This window comes from Rhea americana, unplaced genomic scaffold, assembly GCF_003343005.1.
Source record: "Rhea americana isolate MKP2758 unplaced genomic scaffold, rheAme1 scaffold_32, whole genome shotgun sequence".
Classification (NCBI taxonomy): Eukaryota; Metazoa; Chordata; class Aves; order Rheiformes; family Rheidae; genus Rhea; species Rhea americana.
The window spans coordinates 1,285,524-1,308,083 of record NW_028186446.1 but is presented as its reverse complement, the minus strand read 5'-3'; the positions used below and the strand labels follow the sequence as shown (position 1 = coordinate 1,308,083).

Here is a 22,560-nt window from a genome sequence, read left to right as displayed (position 1 = left end):
CAGGCTGTGAGTTTGCAGTACCATCAGTATCGCAGCTTTTAGAGCACTAAATTTACCTAAAAATTAAATGGAGCTTTTTTGCTTAAACTTTCCCCTTCTGTGATGGAAAGCTGCCATCCCCTCCCCTACCCAACAACCAAACATAGATGGTGCATCAAAAAGGTTGTTTTATTTTGCATAAGCTGGTTTCCATAGCGGGGGAGAGGGGGTGTGAGGAAGAGGGAAGGGCAGGAGTGGATCCACTTGAGTTCAGATGCATCTCTTACAATTAGGCAAAAGGCTGAAGGGTGAAAAAAATTATTTGTGAGACAAATGGGGATTTACAGGGATTACAGTCACATGTTTGGGAACTGGAAATGTATTTGTTTTGTATTATTACAATATTTTTTATGGATTAATTAACAGAGCAGTGATGCAAGGAATTACTGGTGATTTAATACATAAATACATTAGATRAATCTAGCTCTGGTTTGGGAGTGATGAGAAAAAGAAGTCCAATTTACACCCATGTATAGCTGACTCTGAGTGTGTTGAGTACAGCAGCATAGCACAGCACGACTGCCGGGCAGACTCTGGCCAATTCAYTAATGCAGTGCTATGAGAGATGCACAGGGAAAAATCCAGGCTGATTTACATCCTTTAGAATGATATAAAAGACAGTAAGATTTCTTCCAGTGAGTGTGAGGAGTTTTGCCTTTGGTGCTGCTTGTTGTACTCCACTTTTAGTATTTCTAGTCCTGAGAAATAAATACCTGCAGTTTCTAAATGATTCATRTATTTGCAAAGTAGACTGTGACCACTGTATACACAGAAGTCTGATCACCTGGAAGACATTAATACATGAGCAACTTGAATGCTTTTCAGCTGGTGGCAATCTAGAGAGAAAAATTTTTAGTAGACTCGTGCATAAGTGTGAGTATGTGTGCCTGGGCACAATASAGCAGAGGAATAAGAGAACAGTACCATACAAAACAAGAACAGTACAGGACATCCATTATCAAGAATGTGTTATATATTGCAAAATAGAACAAATGGCTATTAATTTGTAAAGGTCCTTGCAATTTGACTCTGTCCATACTTAGCTAAAGTTGGTACAAGCTCATCTCCTGGGGGTATGCAATGGAGAAACCCCATGGAGGGTTTCTGTGCAGGCCCACAAATGCATGAGAATGCAAACTGTGCAACACCTCTAAATAGTAGTAGGAAAAAAAGCAAGTAAGTACAGTTTTGGAATCCTGTTACATGTTCTAACTTCTTATGTGTAAGACTATTATATTGGAGGTGCAGAAATGCTCATTCCTGGATTTTGCAAACAGTTTTCTTAGAATTCTGACATGTTCACATGAATTGATTGAATTTTGCTTCCATGACACAAGGTGAAATATGGATTTTGTTAAAATCAGAGGAAAAATAGGATGTAGGAAGCAGACGTAACAGGATAGGAAGMATACCTAGGTTGGATATGTCTACCATATATAGCACTGATTAAACTGTTACAAAAATAATGATAAATAATTAGCAACTACTATCTTTTTGCATGAATGCAATGTCATGTTGTGCAGTAGCAACAGCTGTTATTCTGTATTACATTCTGCATGCAAGGTAAACTGTATTCCACTCTGAGAAACGTTGTAAGACGTGGATTTCAAATTCAGGAACATAACAGCATGATCATTTGCCTTCTGAATCTAAAAGAGGGACCTGGCTATTTGAGGAAATGATCCCTCCTCCTCCCTCTCATTTATAGGTAACTCCACATTTGAATATATCAAATTCAGTGCGATTAGCAGTRTTGAGCCCTTATCTAAAATGATAGACACTGATCTTTCAGTCAAAGGAGGCTTAAAATAACTTGTGCTGAGGAGGAAAACAATGAATAATTTACATTTGACTTCAATGAAAAAAATAGTATGTTAAAGCTGAAAGTATCAGGTATTAACGTGTCATCTACTTGAATGAATTTAGAAACTTTCCACAATAAGAAAAAAAAAGGAAGATAAACTGCTAGAGCACGTGTGGACATTTTTCAGRTTTACCTGCTTGTGAGCATGGTCATAAGAATTGATGTGGTTGTCAAATTCCTGGTGCTTGTGGTACTGCTTGTCACAGAGTTCACAGTAGAAGTTAGCCTTCACGTCCTCCAGAGCCTTTGCTGCCGCTTTCTCCTTCTCAGCATAGTCCTGCGAAGGCACAAGCAAAGGGACGTGCTTTGATACGGATCCTGAGCTCACGCTTTATTAGCTATTTTGTCATCCGCATTAAAAATACTATATTGAACATCACAAACAAAACTGCTAGTTCACYGGACTCCATCCTAGTATCAAAGTACACTCTGAGGATGTTTTGGTCTTAAGTTAGATTTACTAAATATTTCTATTTCTTGAATACTTATTCTTACTACTTGTTGGAGATACCGTGCAAAGCAGAGAGGCACGAGGCCCGGAGGGATACCAGCACCGCTCCGAGCAGCTCTCTCGCTGGGAGAGTTGAGTAGTTAAGAATAGATAAATCACCAGGGTTCGTCCATCAGTCACTCCAGCACTTCCAGTTTACACTGTGCTGTGTCTGCTCTTTTGGTTATCATTGCTCGGAAGAAAGAAGCTGTAGTTATATAGATATTAAGACAGATTTCCTCTGTGCTCTGCTGTCTGTGCCGTATGAAGAGATATTCAGCAGGGCCGGACCGCGGCTGGACGTGGGGCTCCCAGCAGGAGCGTTTCCAGGGCCGGCCTGTCTCTTCCCGGGGGCCGGCACGAGGGGAGACGCCGGCCGCCCGGCACCTCGCCGCCCGGCACACGCCGCGGCCCCTCCTGTACGCCAGCACAGCTCGCGCAGTGCTCTAGCGATGGAGAAGATGTGTCCAGGCTCAGCAACACACAGCTGAAGATAGGGGAATATAGCTGGTTTCTCAGTATTTCTTCTCCATCTCTCCCTAATGCCTCACGCAATTGTTCGGGACAGTCCAGTACTGTTTTCTGTATATATTAGGTACACAGAGAAAGCCTAATGTGTAGGAGCCAAAACTTGTTAACTCCACCGCGCATGAATGAGGAGACTGATGTTCAAAATTGTCGGCAGCCTTTAACAATTTTATTTCTTCTAAAACCACTTATTTATATTATTATTTATTATTATTAAAYTTTCTTAAATGTTCTTAAAAAGCAAACTTCCATCAAGGAAAACACAAATCAAAAAGTTCATAAAAKCAATTCATTTTAAATTCAATTTGACAAGCTGGTATTACTGGACTGCATGTCATCTACTGCCAGGGATTGCAGTAACTCCTCATGATCTATATCATTTTACTTGTTTAAAAAAAGAGGTAGTTTTTACTGCCCATGCTACACAGTTAGTGCTGCCTGGTATCTGCCTGGTTTCATCACTCAGTGTGTCACCTACTCAGAGCCTGTCCGTGCCTCGCCTGGGCTCGCTCAGCTGCGGTGTTTTGAGCTTGAGACCTGACCTTGCAACAGGGGTGTTGGCTGCTACTGTGAAGCACAAGAACGGACAACTCTTTGGTCTGAGTCTTCATATCTGCCCTGGCCTTGATGCTGTCAAGTTGATATTAGGTTTTTCTCACACGATAGCTTAGAGGACAGCATTTCTGGTGAGATTAACTTCACCCAAACTGAGCTGTCTAGAGTTAGGTGTGTGGTTTAAGGTAGTATCCTAAGCTTCCTTCACAGGCAATAGCAAAATGATAGCCACTACCAAACAGTGATTTATTCCATTTCAGAAACCTATTTCAGGATGAGATGAAACTCTCTCCAGAGGTGTTATATCTTTCTTAATATTCACTTCTAAATCTCTCCATGGAGATTTCATGAATTGACCATCTCGAAGACAGGAGTGCCTGAAATTTTCATTTTCCATCTTACAGGTTGTGTCAATGACCCATCAATCCCTCTCACAGGGCAAACATCAAATACATCCCCTCCCTGYATGCATGTGGCTTGCATAGATTAGTGGACTATGGTGCACTCAGATTGGCCATTTCTAAAAACAGGTAGGCTGAGCTAACTCATTTCTCCACTTGAGAGGCTGCTCAATAGTGGTATCTAATGCTTGGTTGTATTAGGGGGAAATAGTCTCACATTAAATAGTTAAATGGCTTTCATTAGTTATTTAAATCTACAAAGCCCATTAAAAAGTGATACTTTTTAGCTTATGCTTCAGACCCATTGTTTTACTAGCATTAATTATTCACTGGGCCTTTGGTATAATTAAAATGCATAAATTARAATGTGGATTCAACAGCATTAATTATGCAGAGATGCCTTCACTGGAAGTCAAGTGTTGGGGGCAACATATTTTTACTCTAAACTGGTAAAAACATAAGTTTTGCACTCATTGGCAATCAGCCAAAGCATATATATATATATATATATATATATATATTTTTTTTTTGGTTCTGAACTATCAATTAAATGTTTACAGCATGCTCCATCTTTGCTCCTGTTGAAGGAGAAGCCTAATTGTTTGGGGTGAACACACTGCATTATTCTCTGTGAAGCACAACTGAAACTGCTGTTCCAAACTGCCAACTTTATCTTTCTCAGCAGAAATTAATACAGTTCTCTCAGCATAAGGATGTTTTAAAATAGCAACAAGGCAGCTCCCAGGTGCATCCTAAGATAATCACAACTACCTCCATTGCCTTATTGCTTAATTATGCTTGTCTACCATGGTGAAAGATATAATTTCCTGCTCGCTTATCGATCAGATGCAGGGAAATTGAATGCTACATCACATACTTTAGAAAGGTCATGGATTTTTCTTTCTCTACAAAGGCAYAAGAACTTCTAGCTCTACAGTAAATTGTGCATAGTGAAATGAATTTTCATATCCAGACTGCTAATACATCTCCCTTGGAATATAGGCACCAGTGGTCAATTTTTGTACAATGAATGAGATCATGTGAAAGAAAATACGTAGAATTACGTCTGTAGAAAACATAGGTGATCACAAAAGCCTGTCTGCTTTTCAGACCTCTCTTGTTGAGGTAAAACAAGCARTCTGAACTGGGAACCACCAAGGATTATGAATATATCTGTCTCAGTGGTGGAAGCTTTACTCTGGTCATGTGCCTGTTGTAGCCTGGATAAATAAGGAGTATAGTTATAAGACAATGYAAGCTAGCAGCAGAGCTATGCTTGAGGTATGGATAAGAACAGCAAGTGCAAGTCGATGGCAGTGATGGRGCTCCTAGATCATCTTCTGTGTTGCTGGACACAGATGATATTCCATAGGAGAATAAATAAGTGTGAAATATACCCAATACATTTTTTTTCCTAGAAACCTGCAAAGTGATTCCATATTATAGGTCATAATTGCATTCACATCACTTTGGCCCACAGAGGCACATAACARTAATAAGTGTTTATATATTGGATTCATTTAAAATGAATACTTCTATTGAGCATTAGACTGGAAGTGCTTTCACTTAGCAGTTACTTTTGCAGCATGCATCTTATTGTGAGAATGCAATTAATGGTATCTGACATTTCCTTTTCTAATATAGGCAAAATCAATGAAAAATCTCATGTAACTGAGTTTTCTAGAATGTTGCCAGTGACACCTAGTCAATTARAAATCATTTATTAAATCCAGAGTCTGTAAGAGATATTTAATAGACTGCATAGCCATTAAAGTATGCTGATCTAGACAAAACAATACTATACTGCTTGCCTCAGGAACTGATAATAAATATATCTGCTCTGTTCAAATGGAACAAGGTGAAAAGTAGGTCACTTGATATAGTCTAACTTTCAGAAGCAGTTTTGTATAAACCCATGCATTACTACAAATATAGTGGAATAAATTCATCGTGCTTGTAAATAGAACATGGGGAAAAATATAACATTATTAGCCCATTTTCCATCACCTATTTCTAAATTTGAATGCAAAAATTAGTAACCAGAACTGCTAACTGTTACAAAAACGCAGAGCTCAGTAAATGATGGACTGTTTCTTCTTTGGGGACACAAGCAGAGTTGTTTCCTATCTTAAATATAAGCCTGTGAGCCAGATTAGATATGAGTGTCAGCATTAAATGATATTGAAAGGACTCAAGTGCCTCTTTTTTCAAGTTTTCTCAGACAGTAGATAAAGAAGAAGTAGGACAATATATAATACATATACATACATATATATACATACATATAAATAAGCTGCAGAATTGTATTCTACATCTGAGAATTTTTAGGTATATTTTCATCTGATTTAGAAAATGAAATGAACTATGATTACATATGAAATCTGTGAATTACATTAATTATAGGTACAGGAGRTATAAACACTTTAAAATTCAGGATTTGGATTCAAAATAACTAATACTTTGGAGATATGGTCTGAAATCAGCAAGATAAAATGCRGTAGGGATGTGTGTCAAGTGCTACATTTTGGAAGGGGAAATCACACTCACTATGTTGTGAATAGCTGAATAAATAGCAATGCATGGGAAAAGGTCCAGGAGGTTAGAGTGGAAAAGAAATTAAAGTCAACAGTGAAAGTCAAGGCAAATCACAGTATGACATATTAATAGTAGTGTTATATGTAAGATGCTGAGGGTAATGATTCCACTTGATTCAGTATTGGTGAAATGTCAGCTGTAAAATACTATTGAGTACATCTACACCATCAAATCACTTGGCTCTTGGAACCTGGTCCTCCATCATCCCCACTCTGTATATGATTGCTCATTCCCTGGCTTTTCTTTTGGAGTAAACTTGCTAGTTCCCTTGRAGATGAGGCTGAGGGTAGTTCTGGGATAACATTCAGTTCAGAAACCACCTCTCTGTAGGCAGCAAGTATGAGACTTCACCAGGCTCTGCCTGCCCTAGATAGTCCTCCAACMGCTACCGAGCATGCCCTTAGGCATCCACATCTCATAGCCTTCCCCAAGGCAGGCAATGCTCACATGCCATAAAAAGCCATGGCACATCATGCCATAAATAGCCTGCACAGGCAGGTTGTAACACAGCCCTCACGTTATTTGAGACACACTGAAATAAAAACAAGCATATCAGTTACTTCTAAGGGTTGCAGGAGTATATCCCATGGACCTGAGCAGACTTCAGCTCAGCATGGAGATAACCAATATGCCATGGGATGCAGTGCGGTTCACAGCTATTCCACATCCTGGGCTTGAGAGACTAGGACTGCTTGCTGGGGCAGATACAATAGAAGTATAGATATAGCTCATGTCTGAGGCAGTTTTGGTCCCCACATTTTGAGAAAGATATAGACATATTTGAGAGACCCCTGGGCAGAACAGTAAGGATAAGAGGTTTAAGAAATTGTGAGTTATGTATTTAAATTAGGCAAATTGGATTTCAGTTTATAATTCATATTCCTATTGGAGCTTTCAGGTGAACACTATGGTAAATAGCAGGGTTTTTTTTTCTGGAAGTTTATAGAAATATCTCGTCTCCGAGTGGTCAAGATCTGCACAAGGAAGGATGCAGACAGCAACTGCGGGGCTTCTGTTTCAACCCAGGTGCCCTGACAAAGGCTTGCTCATTCACCACTTCTTGGGATAATTGCAGATAACTTTTATGCCCCTTCTGTCTTTCCTTCTGCAACAATAGCACAATATATCAAGAAAGATCTCTAGAACTGATCAGGCAAGATGCAGAGTTGAATGCAGGAAGTAGTCAAAGTACTTGTGTGCAATATGAAGCTTGAGAGCAATGCAAACGTCCCATGTTAGGATATGCAAGTGAACACAGGATGGTTCAATCAGTGAACTAGTCCCCAAATGCTTCCTTTTCTTTTCTCTGGAGAAGACTCTCTTCTGCCAACTAAAGAGTTTGCTAGGGAAGTTTAATAGCGGGGATGGAATGAAAAGTAGATGACTTTGGTCAGCTGCATTAGATATCCACTTCTAGCAGGTGTGAAACCTGGATAGTATACCACAATCACAGGAGCCTCGGGGTTGGCAGCCTCTTGGTTCATTCTTAACACATATTCTCACTTCGGTGAGTATCCTGCACATCTCTAACCTATCCTGAAACTGACTTCAGGAGAAGCCAATGATATGGAGCATTTTCATTTGCCCCTCTGCAATCCACCTTGAAAATTCTATGCACAGTTTCTGTGAGGAGTTACAGATTTACCTATGTTTACCTGCAAGAGGATCTTTTTCAAAAGCAGCAATGCTATCATTCTCTGCAGACTTACAGAAAGCAGCTCCTAACTTCTCCAAACAAATAGATCTTCATATTTTTCACACTCAGGCTATTCCTGTAATACTGCCAATTAAATCCTCTTCCATTTGCTACTAGAATGCTGAGCCTTGAGAAGTGCAATGCTTTTAGCATGTCCTACTTGCCTTTCAGAGTACAAACCTCCCGGAACTAATGGGTCAGATCTATCAGAGAGCTGTTACTTTAAGGAGTCATAAGCCTATTCCCAATTTATTTGATATCAAAATAGGCAATACGGAATCAGAATCAGCTTTATAGAAAATATGAATTTGAAGGAAAACACCAACAGGGCTACTGTATTCAGATCTTTGACAAATCTTATATAGTCTAAGACACATGGCTTCTTCTGGTAATTTTATAAGGGACTTGTGCTTGTCTGAGGTTTTCTAAACACTTTTTGCAACTGAGTTATTCTCAGTAACAGATCTGAATTAAGAAGAAGAAAAATAATCTAGACAGTTACAGATCTTAGCCTGACATCTATCATATGCATAGCTTTACAACAGATTTAGAAAGAAAAGATTATGAAGAGGTGGAGTTTAATGGAAAATGGAATAAATAGTGATCTGGATCAGCCTACCAAAGACAAAACATACTGGATTAACTTGATATTGGATTTTGAGGAATGATTTTGTSCACAAGGTTAATCCACTGTAGCTGATGTGAATGGGCATCAGTAAGAACCGTCACATGTCAACAGGATATTATTAAATAGTGATACAGTTGTTCATTAAATAATAATTGCTGAATAATATAACTATTTTTTTTAATTGGGATTAGTGCAAAATTAATAGTGTAGTTAAAAAGTTAGAGGAGAAATAGCAATCTTTAATGTTGAACTAAAAGTATAAGATGGGAAGAATTGCTAACTAATGGAGTTCTTCCAAGACCACTCATGGAATGAATCTAATTTATTATTTCCACTGATTTTGTACCAAAAGTGACAGAATGTAAATAATATAAAATTGGGAAGCACTGTCAATATGGTGGAGGATCTGAACAATAGAGGAAAGAGTCAATGACTTCAGAATTAGAGTGATAGAAGGAAGATGATATGAAATGGTACAAATTATCAGGCTAAACTTGTATGAACTAATTTAAATTATTTCTTCTCTAAGCTCATCAACTTGAAGCAGAAGATGATGAAGAACATGTTCCTGTTTCTTATCCAGCTAGTGAGATGTAACTGTAAAAAAGATAAACATTACATTTGAATATATAAAGCAAGAAATTTTCTAAAGAGACATGGGAAAGCACTCAAGCATGAAGTACAAGTGGGACATAAAGCCTGCATTACTTTTAGGCTAGAAATCAGACAGAAGAAAGTTGCTCACCACCAGTGTAATAGACTCAAGAACAATCTTGACATCATAGAAGTAGGTATATCTACAAACTTTTCTTCTTTTAAGATGGTACATGATAAATTTATAATAGGATATAATAGGACTGTGGTAATGGAAGACTAAACTTGATTTGAAGACTTAGGAAAATACAGATACTCTAAGTCTCCTTAATAGCATGCTGCCTGCTTTTTACATCTAATCCACAATGTTAATCTCTGACATATATTAATGCTGGTTAGCTTTTGACATACTATTTTCAAAGTATTTCCTGTGAACGAAATATTTAAATAATGATTTCCAGATACTAATTGTCCTGTGAAAAWAAGTGATTTCTGTTGTCGTTCTGCAACTACAGCAATAGTCCCAAAGYGATCAAGGGATGAGACCCAGAATGTACCCAATGATACAAAGGAAGTCAGACTTAGGATACAATTTTAAAGGCTGAAATGATTTCTGGGATAACAGTGGAAGAGAATGTATTTTTATTTCTGATAGGAATATATGTTAGGCAGTTAAAAGCRAAGTCTAAAAGAGTCATGGGTAAGCACTCAAAACCTACAAAATGCCAGAGGATCTCAGAAAGTTTCCAGCTACTCTGCAGATTTGTAGCTTTGCTGACTTGTGTAAATCCAAAGTTGCTACTAAGGCTCCAGTGAGATTTTATTTTGTTATGACTAATTTAAAATGTAGATAGAAGTGTGTCTTCTAAGTTGGGCAGAAGAAATGTTCTTGTTACATAGGAAATAAATAATTTTAAAAAAATCATTCACCTTTTCCTGTTTCTCTGCAGAAATGGAAGTCCTCCAGGGAATCTGATTGTGAGATTACTGTCTGCCTTCAATTTAAAGTCAGTTCCTTCAATTTGTTCAGTATTCCATACCACTTTCTCTCTCCTCCTCTGCAGTGATCATTTCTTTTGCCTCTTTTCTGATGAGTGAAGTATTATCAATTAATCTGAAGAGTTAGTTCTCCATTTATCTCTTGCCATTCTCACTTTACCAATTGCAATTTTTAGAGTACAATGCATGTTCCAGCACTGCATTTAATAGAATGTGCAATGTTGTATTTCTTTGTCTGATACCTCTTTTCAGATGAAACCTATCTGATACAATTTAAGATCCTTGTACATTTTGAACCAACACCTTCTTCTATAGAACACAATGGAATTTAGCTTATATGCACTTTCTTTCATACTTAGGCTAGCTCAAAGCATTGATCATGCTGTAACTGTGTAGGAAAATACAGCATTTGTTGTGAGCTCAGGAAGAGTTACTGCACAACTCATCCTTGGCTGTGAGAATCTTCYTCTTTATTAAGTTCATATTTCATAAAATATAGGCTAATCATATCGAATAGATTTTTATGGTCTTTAATGCTAATAACATTAAACATTTTCATTCTTCCCTTCTAATATTGTTTGACTCCTTCTTTGCAGATACCATTATATTAAAACCAATTCATGTAGATTCATTCAATACCATAATTGATACAGTATGACATCTAATATCGGTGGGATTCTATTGCTCATAGCAACAGAGAATAACTGGTAAATTTATGATAAATTTATGATAAAAATATTAATAAACTTCTAGTAAATCCAGATTGGTAATATTTATTTTCTTATTTTTATGTATATTTCTACTTCGGAAAATGTCCCATAGTGTAAGCATTAATCACGTATTTATTGAATTATATCTATATAGTTCATTTCCTCTTACAACTTCCCCACAAAATTCTGCCTCATCACTGCATTGTATGGCATTTGATGAAAAGCTTTTAACCAAAAAATAGGATATTTTTGCACATTAGCTTTTCATGCATCCCTTTTTGCACTTTTTCAACAGAAGCCTGCAACACCAATATATGAAAGCTTTCACTTCCTTAGCATTTAAAGCTATCCATGTGAAAAAGGAGAATTTCAAATTACTCTATAAAATCTAAACGAGAAAATGAGAGTTATTTACACAGACATATACCCTTCCCCCCCACCCCACCCCAAATGTGTAGATTGAGGTTGCAAAATTCTGTGCACTTATTTGTCAGTTCTGYAGTTTTATATGTGTCACTGTTCCACCAAGAAACAAAATCGTGTTCATTCATCTGCCAGATGAAAGTRTAACATTGTTGTCATTCTGATTAAAAAAACACAAGTGGAAGGAAGGAAGGGAGGAGAGRAGGAAAGGGGACCTTTTTCTAGCTTTTTTTCAGTAAAATATCTGTGGCTTGAAATCCATCCTGTAACACATCAGGCAATTAAATGTGACTTAATTTCTAAATACAACTGGGCACTGAAATTGCAGATTAATGGCACCATTATGGCAATTTCCAAAATCAAACTCTCCCACATCCYGTGCTCAAGAGCCATCACATAGGAATAATTGCCTGGTAATACCCTCTCCGCCCAAAGGGAAAACAACTATGCTCCAAAATTATTTCTGTGTAGTGAATGCAAAGGCTCAGGASCACATTCACAGGCAAAAGACAGTAGTTACTTAACAGTTCTGTAAGAATTAACATGAATACTTGATTGCTGACTGCAGATAACAATTATTGACCAAAGACATTAATTCAGTCTTTGTCTTGCACCTCCAGACTTAAAATTGATTAGCATTATATCAAGAAGATCTAAAAACTTGATGTATTTTACACATTCTTACATCATATGCTCAGTTCCAGCCTTCTCCTAGGAGAGATGTTTAGGGATAAAGTGCTAGTTTTCACTCTCAGCATCAGGAAGTTTCCTCATCAGGGAGGAGTGAATGTGCTACTGAAAGCGGGAATGGAGACAAATAAGCAGCAGCATCTCAGCTGCGACGCTGAGCRCTGCTCCAGGTAAATGTCACTTATACGCCAAGTAGTTGTCTTTGCGGTTTCCATACGTGGTGTACTTGAACTCCAGGGACACACAGCAGAATCCTTTCAAACCACAGTATCTTACTCAACTTGCATCTGACCCTGCACGACTTTGTGACTTTGCCCTTGTCCTTCCTAATTTTTTCTGTACCCCATTCTTTCAAGTTACCACCCATGGCAGRGACAGACTCCTGGTCCTGTCTACCTCTTTCTGTGTTTGCAGGGCAGTATAGTCATTAGTGCTGCTAATTAAGTAGCTGCAAGTTTGCAATATGTTCAATTGCTTATTTTGCCTGCTAATGACGAGAAGAGAAATTCTACTCAGAATATTCCACTGTAGCAACAYCCGGCCTTCCAGAGCATGTGGAGACGGCGCCTCCAGAGGACACTCCAGAGGTGTCCTCTGTGACACCTCAGTGCCACTGACCAGCTAWCTCCTCTTGCAGTTTTTTTCCTCAGAATAATGACATACTGTAAAAGCACATACACATATTGCAAAATGTGCTATGTAAGTGGAGCTGCCTGAAGCACTCCACCCAGTCCTCTGTGAGCAGGGGAGCTCACGAGTGTCCCTCTGCGAGCTTCCTYGGTGACAACAAACCAGAGATGATGCAGATATCTCCATCTCGGCCCAGGGCCAGCAGGCAGCCAGGGCATTCCTCAATCTGCCATGACAGGAGTCAATGCAAGTTTTGTACTGATTTTAATGGGRGTCTAGGATTCAGCTATAACAAATATAATACGTAGGAAAAACACAGCAAATAAAAGCTATAGTACAATTTAGGTCCAGGAGGATTTCTTCAGACTTTTAAAATTATTAAAAGGGAGGCTCATAGAATCATAGAATCAGTAAGGTTGGAAGRGATCTCTGGAGATCATCTAGTCCAGCCTCCCTATGGGTATATATTTGAAGARGTAGATGTAAAAAAATGACGTGGAAAAGGAAAAGAACACCTTTTTTACAGTAAGAGACTAGATTATTGTGTTGGAATATTTTTGAGTAACAAACTAATACGATACCAAATTTGTAGCACACTTCTCTATTGTGCCCTTTAATTCATTGTACACRATCGCTGGTATTAAGAATGGCCTTGTAGAATACAACATATAATTTAAAAAATAGTCAGGGTATGGGCCACAAAAGATCTTAAACAAATACTCTGTTGAACAAACAAAAGATGATCCATCCTCATCTGCCCTCAGATGAATGAACTATGTAAGGCAGAGCTAATTCTATCACAAGTGCTTGGTTGGGGATACATTACCGTGGCAGTAACGAGCGCTTCCAGTGCTGCCGTAGAGACCCGAGGCTTCGTGAAACAACAATTCAAGTGGCTGATTACAGTTTGATGCTGCTTCATGAGGCCTCCTGGGGTGTCAATTAATTCCATGAACTTATTGAACACAGTACAACATTAGAGGTTCTCAATTTCAGAAAAATGATTTAAGCTGGATGCTCTCAACCTGAGAGAACATTTCTGGCCTCATCATCACCTATCATAAATATAAATGTGGAGGTCTCAACTCCAAAGAGTGCAATCATTAAATTTCCTGACTTACTGTGTCACTTTTCTTAAAGGGCAGATATTCTTAAATGCCAATTTAATATCCCACTATATATCTGAGCTCCTGTGTTGAAACTCCTGTATTATGGACTCTGGATTCTTTATTTTTAAAATGTGATTCCACAGTGAATGTTTAATGTTTTTAATGCTACAGAAGTCAACAAAAATACTTCATATCTTTGATTTTAGATAGTTTCCCAGCACATAAAATCTTCAGAAAGCATCTATATTACAATCTTACTAGATAATAGATTTGACAGTGCATTTCCTTAATGAATACAAATATGTGTGTGAACCTTTAACTTAATCTAATTAAAATAAATAACTCAATGAGTTAATGATGACAGGATGATATTTCCTTCCAGTATTTAAGAACCACACAGTAAACTAACCGTTCTTGAATAAAATGCAATAAACAAAAAAACTGGTCTTAATCCCTCTGACATGCCACTGGTTTCAGGGGAATAATTTTTGTTCATCTACCTGTAAATGAAAGCAGAATCAAGCTCACAGTAATTATCAGCAGCTTATCCATCCTCTGGCACATTGAGACTTCACTGGGTGGCTACAGTGTAGAGAGCAGACTGGGACAAAATTTAGTGGTTTGTATAACATCAGGTATGTGTCAGTTGTAGGTAATCAATATGAATATAATTTTTATAGTATAACTTAGACTGAGTTGGTATTTACAACATGAATGAGAAGTGTAACATAGAGTTAATGAAGATGGACAGAAAAAAAAAGCTTTGCATAGCAAGTATCTTAATGTATTTGGGAAAGCTTTTTTATTAGTCATTCCCCTGTTAATTATTTCCCTTCTGTGCAAACTTTCCACTCTCTCAGTCTCTAAATCCGACTATTTTGTACACACATCATTGACATTTCACTGCTTACATTTAGTTTTAAAGCAATTTATCCTGTTTTCTGAYTACTGCACTTAAGTTTCATTGCTGGACAGTATTCCCTTACACTGTCAATATACTTATCAGGAAAACCCAACAGAAAATTGGCCATTATGAGATTTGATGTGTTAGTGTGAAGTTAGATTCTTCTGAGCTGGCTCAAACCAATATTAGATGTTTGATGATACGTGTGCTCTCAATAGTGCAAGTATTCTTCATAAGCATCCAGGCACACAGGCAGTGAAAAATACAAGTGCACCATAGAAATATCCAGGGAATAGTATTTCTGTCAGTTATGATTACCCATATTTAAAGATATCCCAATCTTATTATAATAAAAGTAATATGCTGTATAAAATTATTAAAGCAGATATTCTGACTCAGTTCATTAGAACTAAGACTCAGCCATTCTGGAATGCATGTCTAAACCAGTTTAAAAACAATTTGCATTATGAAGGGGATGAGCAGATGAGTGTAAAACTTCATTTTAGCAGCAACTGCAGTCCTGCAAATTTTCTTTTTCCCCATTTGAGAGGAATACAGCTCCTAAATGCCAGACACTCAATTATATTCGATAACCTATATACAGTAAATGTCAGTTACTAATTCAATGCAACATATTTTGTATATTCAAAATAACCTATTCTATTCTAGTAAGCCTATTGTGACAAGTTTTGCCAGAATTACAATATGTATTTTATGGAAGGAAATAAAAATGGCCATATTTGATTTGTATAGCCATCTCTCTCTTCATCTCTAAATCTGTTCACCATGTGAATGCATAATTACATATATATTTAATATTCAAAAAACCCCACCCTTCTGAAGCCTGACTGTCTCCTGTGCTGAACGCAGGGCTAGGACTTTGCCCTCACCATATTCAGCTTTGCACTACCTAACTTGTCCACATCCTACCACATATGGGTATTCGCGGAGCTGAATCGGGTATCTCAGCATAGGAACCCAGCACAAATCCAACATGTTCAATGGCATGCTATTAGGAAATACCAAGAAGAAAACCCCAAGCTCTATACCTACTCACTTACAGATTTGGAAGTCTTCCTGGACTTAAATAGCTAGGCACTTTCTCACAAAATCGTTGGCACCTCTTTCATGTCTTCCCCATACAAGATGAATGTTCTGATCTAGCCAGGAACACGACACTGCATTTATCCACTCTCATTTTCTAATCACTGGCAGAAGGGCAGAGGGGGTCAGGAGCACTCTACACTTTTAGTAATATGGAAAAATTGACACCAAGCAGTGAGATGACATGAGTAAGATTTGCCTGCAAGTTTGTGGTTCTAGCAGAAACAGTACCCTATGCTCCAGCCTTACCCAGTGAACCACATCTCCAATAATTTTACTGAGGGTAGACACTAAAAAACATAGAAAAATATGACAAAGAAGATGAAGACAGCTGGAAAATAAAGAAGCAAATACCAAAGATACAGAAGAGGAGGAAGGAGAAAATACAGCCATGGAAGACAAAGGAAAGACAAAATTTCTACTAATTGCACAAGAGAAAGTGTATACTATAGTGATATACATGCCTCTGTCCCTCTGTCTGCCCGTTTAGTTTATGTAGAAATATGTAGTATAACTATCAGATAACTACTGATATTTCAAGTCACAATATCTCAGTATACATCTGAGTTTCTGTACTGAAAATTTTAATGCCACAGTTGGTTAATTTCTACATTAGTGTTATTTATCTGAAGCTGTGTTACTTAGCAGAGGCCATATGCATTATGAACTACAAACAGAGCTCAGATACATAGGTATGACTTACATCACGAGAAACAGATGCTGGCACCACTAAATCTAAATAATGTTGCAGCATAATATCATACTATAAGGAGAAATAGTGTTACGACTAACTTTGCTATCAGCTTGGCTCTGCTAATGAGTTGCATTTTCATGAATCATTTCAGGTAAACCTACAGTTCCATCACTTCATGCCTGGTATTAATATCTTGGAATTTACAGCAAAGTGCAGATTTTATGGGAACAAGTATTTTAGATCAGTACAAATGTACAAAATTCTTCTTCTAAAGATTTTTGCTTTTACTGCTAGTGCTGAAAAACATCTTTTTGCATTTCTTTTCATTTTTATTTAAGATATCATAAAAGAGGAGGCTACTTATAATAATAAGAGTTTATGACAAGTTATATATTTTAATAATACCCACATTCATCGATCGTTTCTTTGTTTCAGATTCTAACTCAATCTAACAATAAATATCACAATTTGTGGTCCTACTCAAGATAAAACATGCAGAGTTCAATGAACTGAAGTAATTTCTATAGTAGTTAGTTTTTAAAAAATTCTATTCATAAAACCCCTACTTAAATCCTGGCAATCCTTATCACAACTGTTCAAGAAGTACTGTTCTAAAACAAGCACTTGCTTGCTATGCATGCATAATAAACTCTCTTACTGAATATGCTTTTCCTTTCCATTTCTTCATTTGCAAATGTAATACATGCTTGCATGCAGAATAGGATAATGAAATTAATGTCATGCTTATATTTCCAATAAACAGAAAAGAAGGCAGGATACAATAAAATAATGGAAAACTAAAGTGACATAGCAAACAATATTCATAAACAGGAACAAATCCAGTTCATTTCATATATTACTTTATTCAGAARCTCTGCTCCTGCCCACAAATTTACCATATATCAAACACAAAATTTTTCTTTTTTAAGTTAGTTGCTAACTAAGACATTTTTTGAAGCCACCTGATTTTTCCTCAGATCCTGCTTTTTATAATTAATTGTATTTCCCTAATATATAATAATGAGACACTGGCATCTAATTTTTGGTGAATTCCCCCCCTGCATAGAGAACCTGCTTACCKTTCTCCACACTCTCTTGGGCAAAAATTAGGAGCTTGACTAGCATTCTGCAGTAGGATGAATTCCATTTACAGGAAGTCTTGGCATGCAGACTACAGGGAAGGTTTTCTAGTTACTGGAGGAAGGGGAAATGGCTGCATATTGTCTRAACATGCCACAGCTTGAAGTGAATTCTTCAACTTACTTTTCCCTTTGTTCGCAAACTCTAGCAAAATAACCAGATGGGAATTCTCAGTTATTATTATTATGTAGAACAGTAGACCCCAGTGTTTGCTTTTAACTTGCTTTCATTGAACCTTCTTCTGTATTCTAGTATCTTGAGTTATCCTGGTCTCCTGGAGTTGGTTGGACACTAGGACCCTAAAAGCTTCTGATATTCTCTTATCAAATGCTGAAACCTTTCATTTAACTACAGTATAATCCTTGCTTTGATATACCTGTGTCTGTAGCCAAGTAGATTCAGCCAGCGGCACCTGGTACAAGAGACTGGAGTATCTTAAGGTAAAGAGAATGAAGTCCAGTGCAGAGRTAAGAAACTTAAAATAAGTGAATTTGAGGTGATGAGTTTTTTTAATTTTGCCTTTATTAATATTAGAAATAAAAATCAAGCATCAAGCAAGGATTCCTCAAAGAGTGCAGCTATGCCTGCRTTAATATTTTGGATCAGATTGCTTTTAAAGCAAATCCAGTCACTCATGACATGTTACTTTGGTTCACAGAGCAGCTTTGGGACATGCAACCAGCTTCCTTGGAAGGCAAACTAATGCAGCAGATCTGCCCCAAAAGCACATCAAAGGCACCCCAACCACTGATGGATATATAAGCATCTGAGCTAGTGACTTACTCTGCAGACACCTTTGAACTAGAYGTGTGGTGGGGACATTTGGTCCAGATGAGGAGTCTAAATCTTGTCCAAAGCAAAAATCTCAGAACAACAGTGTGAATGTAAGTGCCTCAATGCCAACTCTTCAATTTACTGATCCAAACCTATTATGCTGGGTTACTTGGTAACATAGACAGACTGCGAGTACATGTTATCAGAGCAGAGTAGGATCCCTTGCCATCTGCAACTTTTCTTATCAGGTACTATACCAAATTTGGCCCCCAGTAAAGTAGAAAGGCTTTGGCTACACCTCTGTCGTCCATTTGTCAGCATACTGCATCACACATCCCTTCTTCAGGAGACAGCTGTGTTGTCAGGTTTCCCTGTAGGCTTCTTGTTTGGGTTATGTTAAAAACAGGAACTGTAACTTTCTGAGATATGTTAATACAAATTCTACCGCACAGCCCACTCTCTGGCTGCATCCAACCTGTCACCAAAGTGCTTGGGTCAAACACTGGGGCTGATCTGTGCAGAAGTGAAGGACAATTCATTAGCAACATGTAGCTTTAGAGTAGCAATGAAAAGAAAGAAGCATGTTCCCAAAGCAGAACAACTCCTTCTTGCATTCAAGAACAAGTGTCATCTGGAACTAATGCATTAAGGTGACTATGTTTAGGGACCGATTTTTTTTTTCTGTCAAGGAGACACCAAATATAGCTTAGGTTCTATATACTGAACATTTTGATAACACTGCAGTCAAGTCAACTGAAGCAGAACTGGTACAGAAACATTATCAAGCATCATTTCAATAGAGTGTGGCTGTCTTCCAGAGGTGCAAATATCATTATGCTCTAGCAAAGCAGTCTATGAACTGGATTAGTTGAACAGCCGTTATCTGCACTCAGAAAATAATATCACTGACAGTGACTTCACCTGCCTGACTGGTTTAAATGTCCTGCCTTTCTGTACTGATAACACTTGGCACCACTTGCAGGCTGAAGAAAGCATGACTTTGATCTAATTATAGAGCTATAAAATCTTTGATAAAGAAGAAAAGACATATAGTCTAGGTCATCTTGTCCATCTCCCTGTAACTGTGAGAGAGTTGCATGCTTAGGTATATATAGTGTATTGGAATATTACCCTCTTTTCTGTTCCTATGTGCTTTTTTATTGTTTTTATAAAAACAATAAAAATGTGTTTTTTTATTGTTTTTATTGGTTGGGTTTTAAGTCTCAGGGCAGCTGAGCTCCCAACAGCAATGCCATTGGAGTCTTTACATAGGGCAGATACTAGTAATCTGTTTTGGCAGAGAAGAACAAAAAGAGATATGGTATTTTTAGAACTGTTAGGAAAATTTTCCTTTGGGGCCTAATCTGCCCAGCAGAGGATGTCTGTGTGGAGGAGCATACTTTGCCTTGGTGTGGGCAGGGACCTGGCCTGCATTTCAAAGCTGGCAGTCGGCTTGGAGGCAATCAGGAAAGGTGTAATGCCAAATGCATTTTGAAGTGATCATTAAGAAAATAATTCTTTCTGCCCTCCTGTTTTTTTTATATTATATACAGTGTTGTTTATATATGATTAATATTGTATTGTTTGTGGTCTTAAACTGCAATAAAAAACAAGAGAATTTTTTTAAATAGCTTCCAGTCCAGCCCTGCAATGCTTTCTTMCTATGGGCAGTCAATTAATTGCCACGACCAGTAATTTTACCCTCATTCAGGAGTGGACTTTCAACAGCTATAGTTTTGTGTGTTGGTGAATGTAAATAATGATGTAAATAATGATGTAATATACCTGACATGGGTATGTCATATGACGTAATATTGATATAAATATATCAATATATATCTACTAATAGAAATTTATACCAACAAAATTTTATCAGCAGGTTTGAATCATATCCCCAGATTTTTCCCACTAGCACCACGCAGCAATTTCTCATGCTATAGTATTATCAGGCGGCAGAGTCACCTGCTATGTGTACACAGTAGTGAGTTTGCACAGTTCCATTAGCTTGCTCATTTTAGGCACAGAAAGATCCAACTACAAGTTCAACATGAGGGCAAGAAAAGCTGGAAAACAGATGCTAACCTTCGGCACCCACAGAGCATTTCCACACTCCACTTTCCATTATCCTGGAGGGCATTCTCATTATCAACTCCAAAAAAAAAATTTCTCTAAGAGCAGTGAGGCAGAAGGCAGTATAAAGACGCTCGCTCCCATGGACTGCCAACACATTACGTGCAGCTGAGTAACAGAAGACGACTTTAACAAGACAGTCAAACTGAGCACAAACCCTTGTAGTCGTCAGTGCAGGCATTCAGAAAGGTATTCATTTCAAGACTAAAGCTCCTACGTACAGGTGTCTAAATGCGCACTATCTGTCTCTGCACTCCCATCCCAGTCAGGGGAGCTCTGGGCTTTGATCCAGACACCTGCAGGTGTGCAGCACCATCCAACGTGCCCCGCAGTGCTCTGGGCCTCAAGCAGTGACTCAGTCCGAGCCTCGGTCTGCCTCGGATCCTACACCCCCACATGCACCTCACACCTTTCTAGCAGAGCAGTCCAGGGAGGGGTGGAACATCCTCAGGTGTTGCAAATGTCACTAGATGATGGAGCTAAGGCAGCTGAATACTGTCCATAACTCATGCGTAGACACTTAGACTTCAGTGTCTCAATCTGCAGCTGAATCTCGTCTTGGAATGGTGATCAGGTACTTAAATCTCAGGTAAAAACTGAAATGCTTTCAAACCTTTGCTGCTGATCTTTTCAGCTGACAAGGATAAAGGGTCAACCTTGTCAGATTAGGATATTAGATGTTTGAAGACATTTACATTTTTTACTCCCACAGTTCAACAACTTTAAAATCTGTCCTGGGTTAGGAGGGAGGAGCTTGTCTCTTTGGTAAAGTATGTTAGTAAGAACTTCTKGCACTGTCCCATTAACTTCCCTGACTATCCATTGAACAGAGAAAAAAAAAATTAATCCTAATTTTCAAGTCATTTATTACTTTGAACTCCCAGCACCTATAGAGACCAAATGTGTCTTCACAGATGGGATGTCCCGTGACAACCCTGCTCCTCAGGGATGACAAACTGTCARCTGAGCAATGAGTGAGGGACGGTGCTTATTCCATAGCTGGTCCRCCATAAGAAATTCCCTTTTATATTACATAAAAGGAGAGTGATCAGAGTGACCCCATCTGTGTTTAAATAATGTGCAAACCTGCTTCTGCAAGTTATTGTTCCACCAGAAAGTAGAATAATCCTTTTTATACAGAGGGARTAAGGGTTTCTAATGTGTTATCCCAGTAAAGCATTAGAAAGAGACTCTCAGAATTTTTGGTTTATAAGGATAAATTTGCTTGTTTGGCTACCTTCTAGCCACAGGGTATTTCTGTTAAGAAAAGAAAATAGACTTTTAACTAATTACAGTTTTTGTTGATATTTCATAAAGGACTGTTGGATCATTTGGSTTGACAGAGTTCAATGTGTGCTGTACACACACATAATGTACCTGCAATTCTCTAGGAATAATTGCAAGCATTGCAGAAACAAAAATAGTGATTGCGCTTTAGGTAGGTAATTTTCAGTTACTATGATAGCCTGGATAAAATCGATTTCATATGCATTACTGCTTAAGAAGAATTCTTGACAGGTCATTCAAGTCCTAGTCAGCTTAGATGTGATACTGCTGAAAAAGCAGTCATCAAATTTATTTTCATAACAAAAAAAAAAAAAAAAAAAAAAGAGAGAGAGTGATGCTTAGTCTGTTCTCACTCAGTCTTCACATACTTTTGTTCAAAGGAATTCCAAAAGAGTTTTTCGCTTTGGGTACAGACCCTATAGACCACACAAAAAGAATAGTCTGCTTTTGAAAATATATTATGTTAAGATAATAGTGTTCCCTCCAATACTGTAGAGATCAATACTAGACGTGTTTTCTCTAGTGCCTCCTAACCTTATAAACTGTGATTTGAATGCAAGTAAACTCTTTTCTAGA

At 37.9% G+C, this 22,560-nt stretch overlaps 1 protein-coding gene across 1 annotated transcript in view; it reads right to left on the bottom strand.

Annotated features, from left to right (window-relative positions):
- The window catches only part of ZNF804B (zinc finger protein 804B), a 138,366-nt gene that overhangs the window by 26,549 nt on the left and 89,257 nt on the right, over positions 1 to 22,560 (bottom strand). The window contains exon 3 of the mRNA XM_085310562.1: positions 2,037 to 2,180. Within this exon, the coding sequence (XP_085166688.1) occupies positions 2,037 to 2,180 (144 nt within the window). The remainder of the gene's footprint in view (positions 1 to 2,036; positions 2,181 to 22,560) is intronic.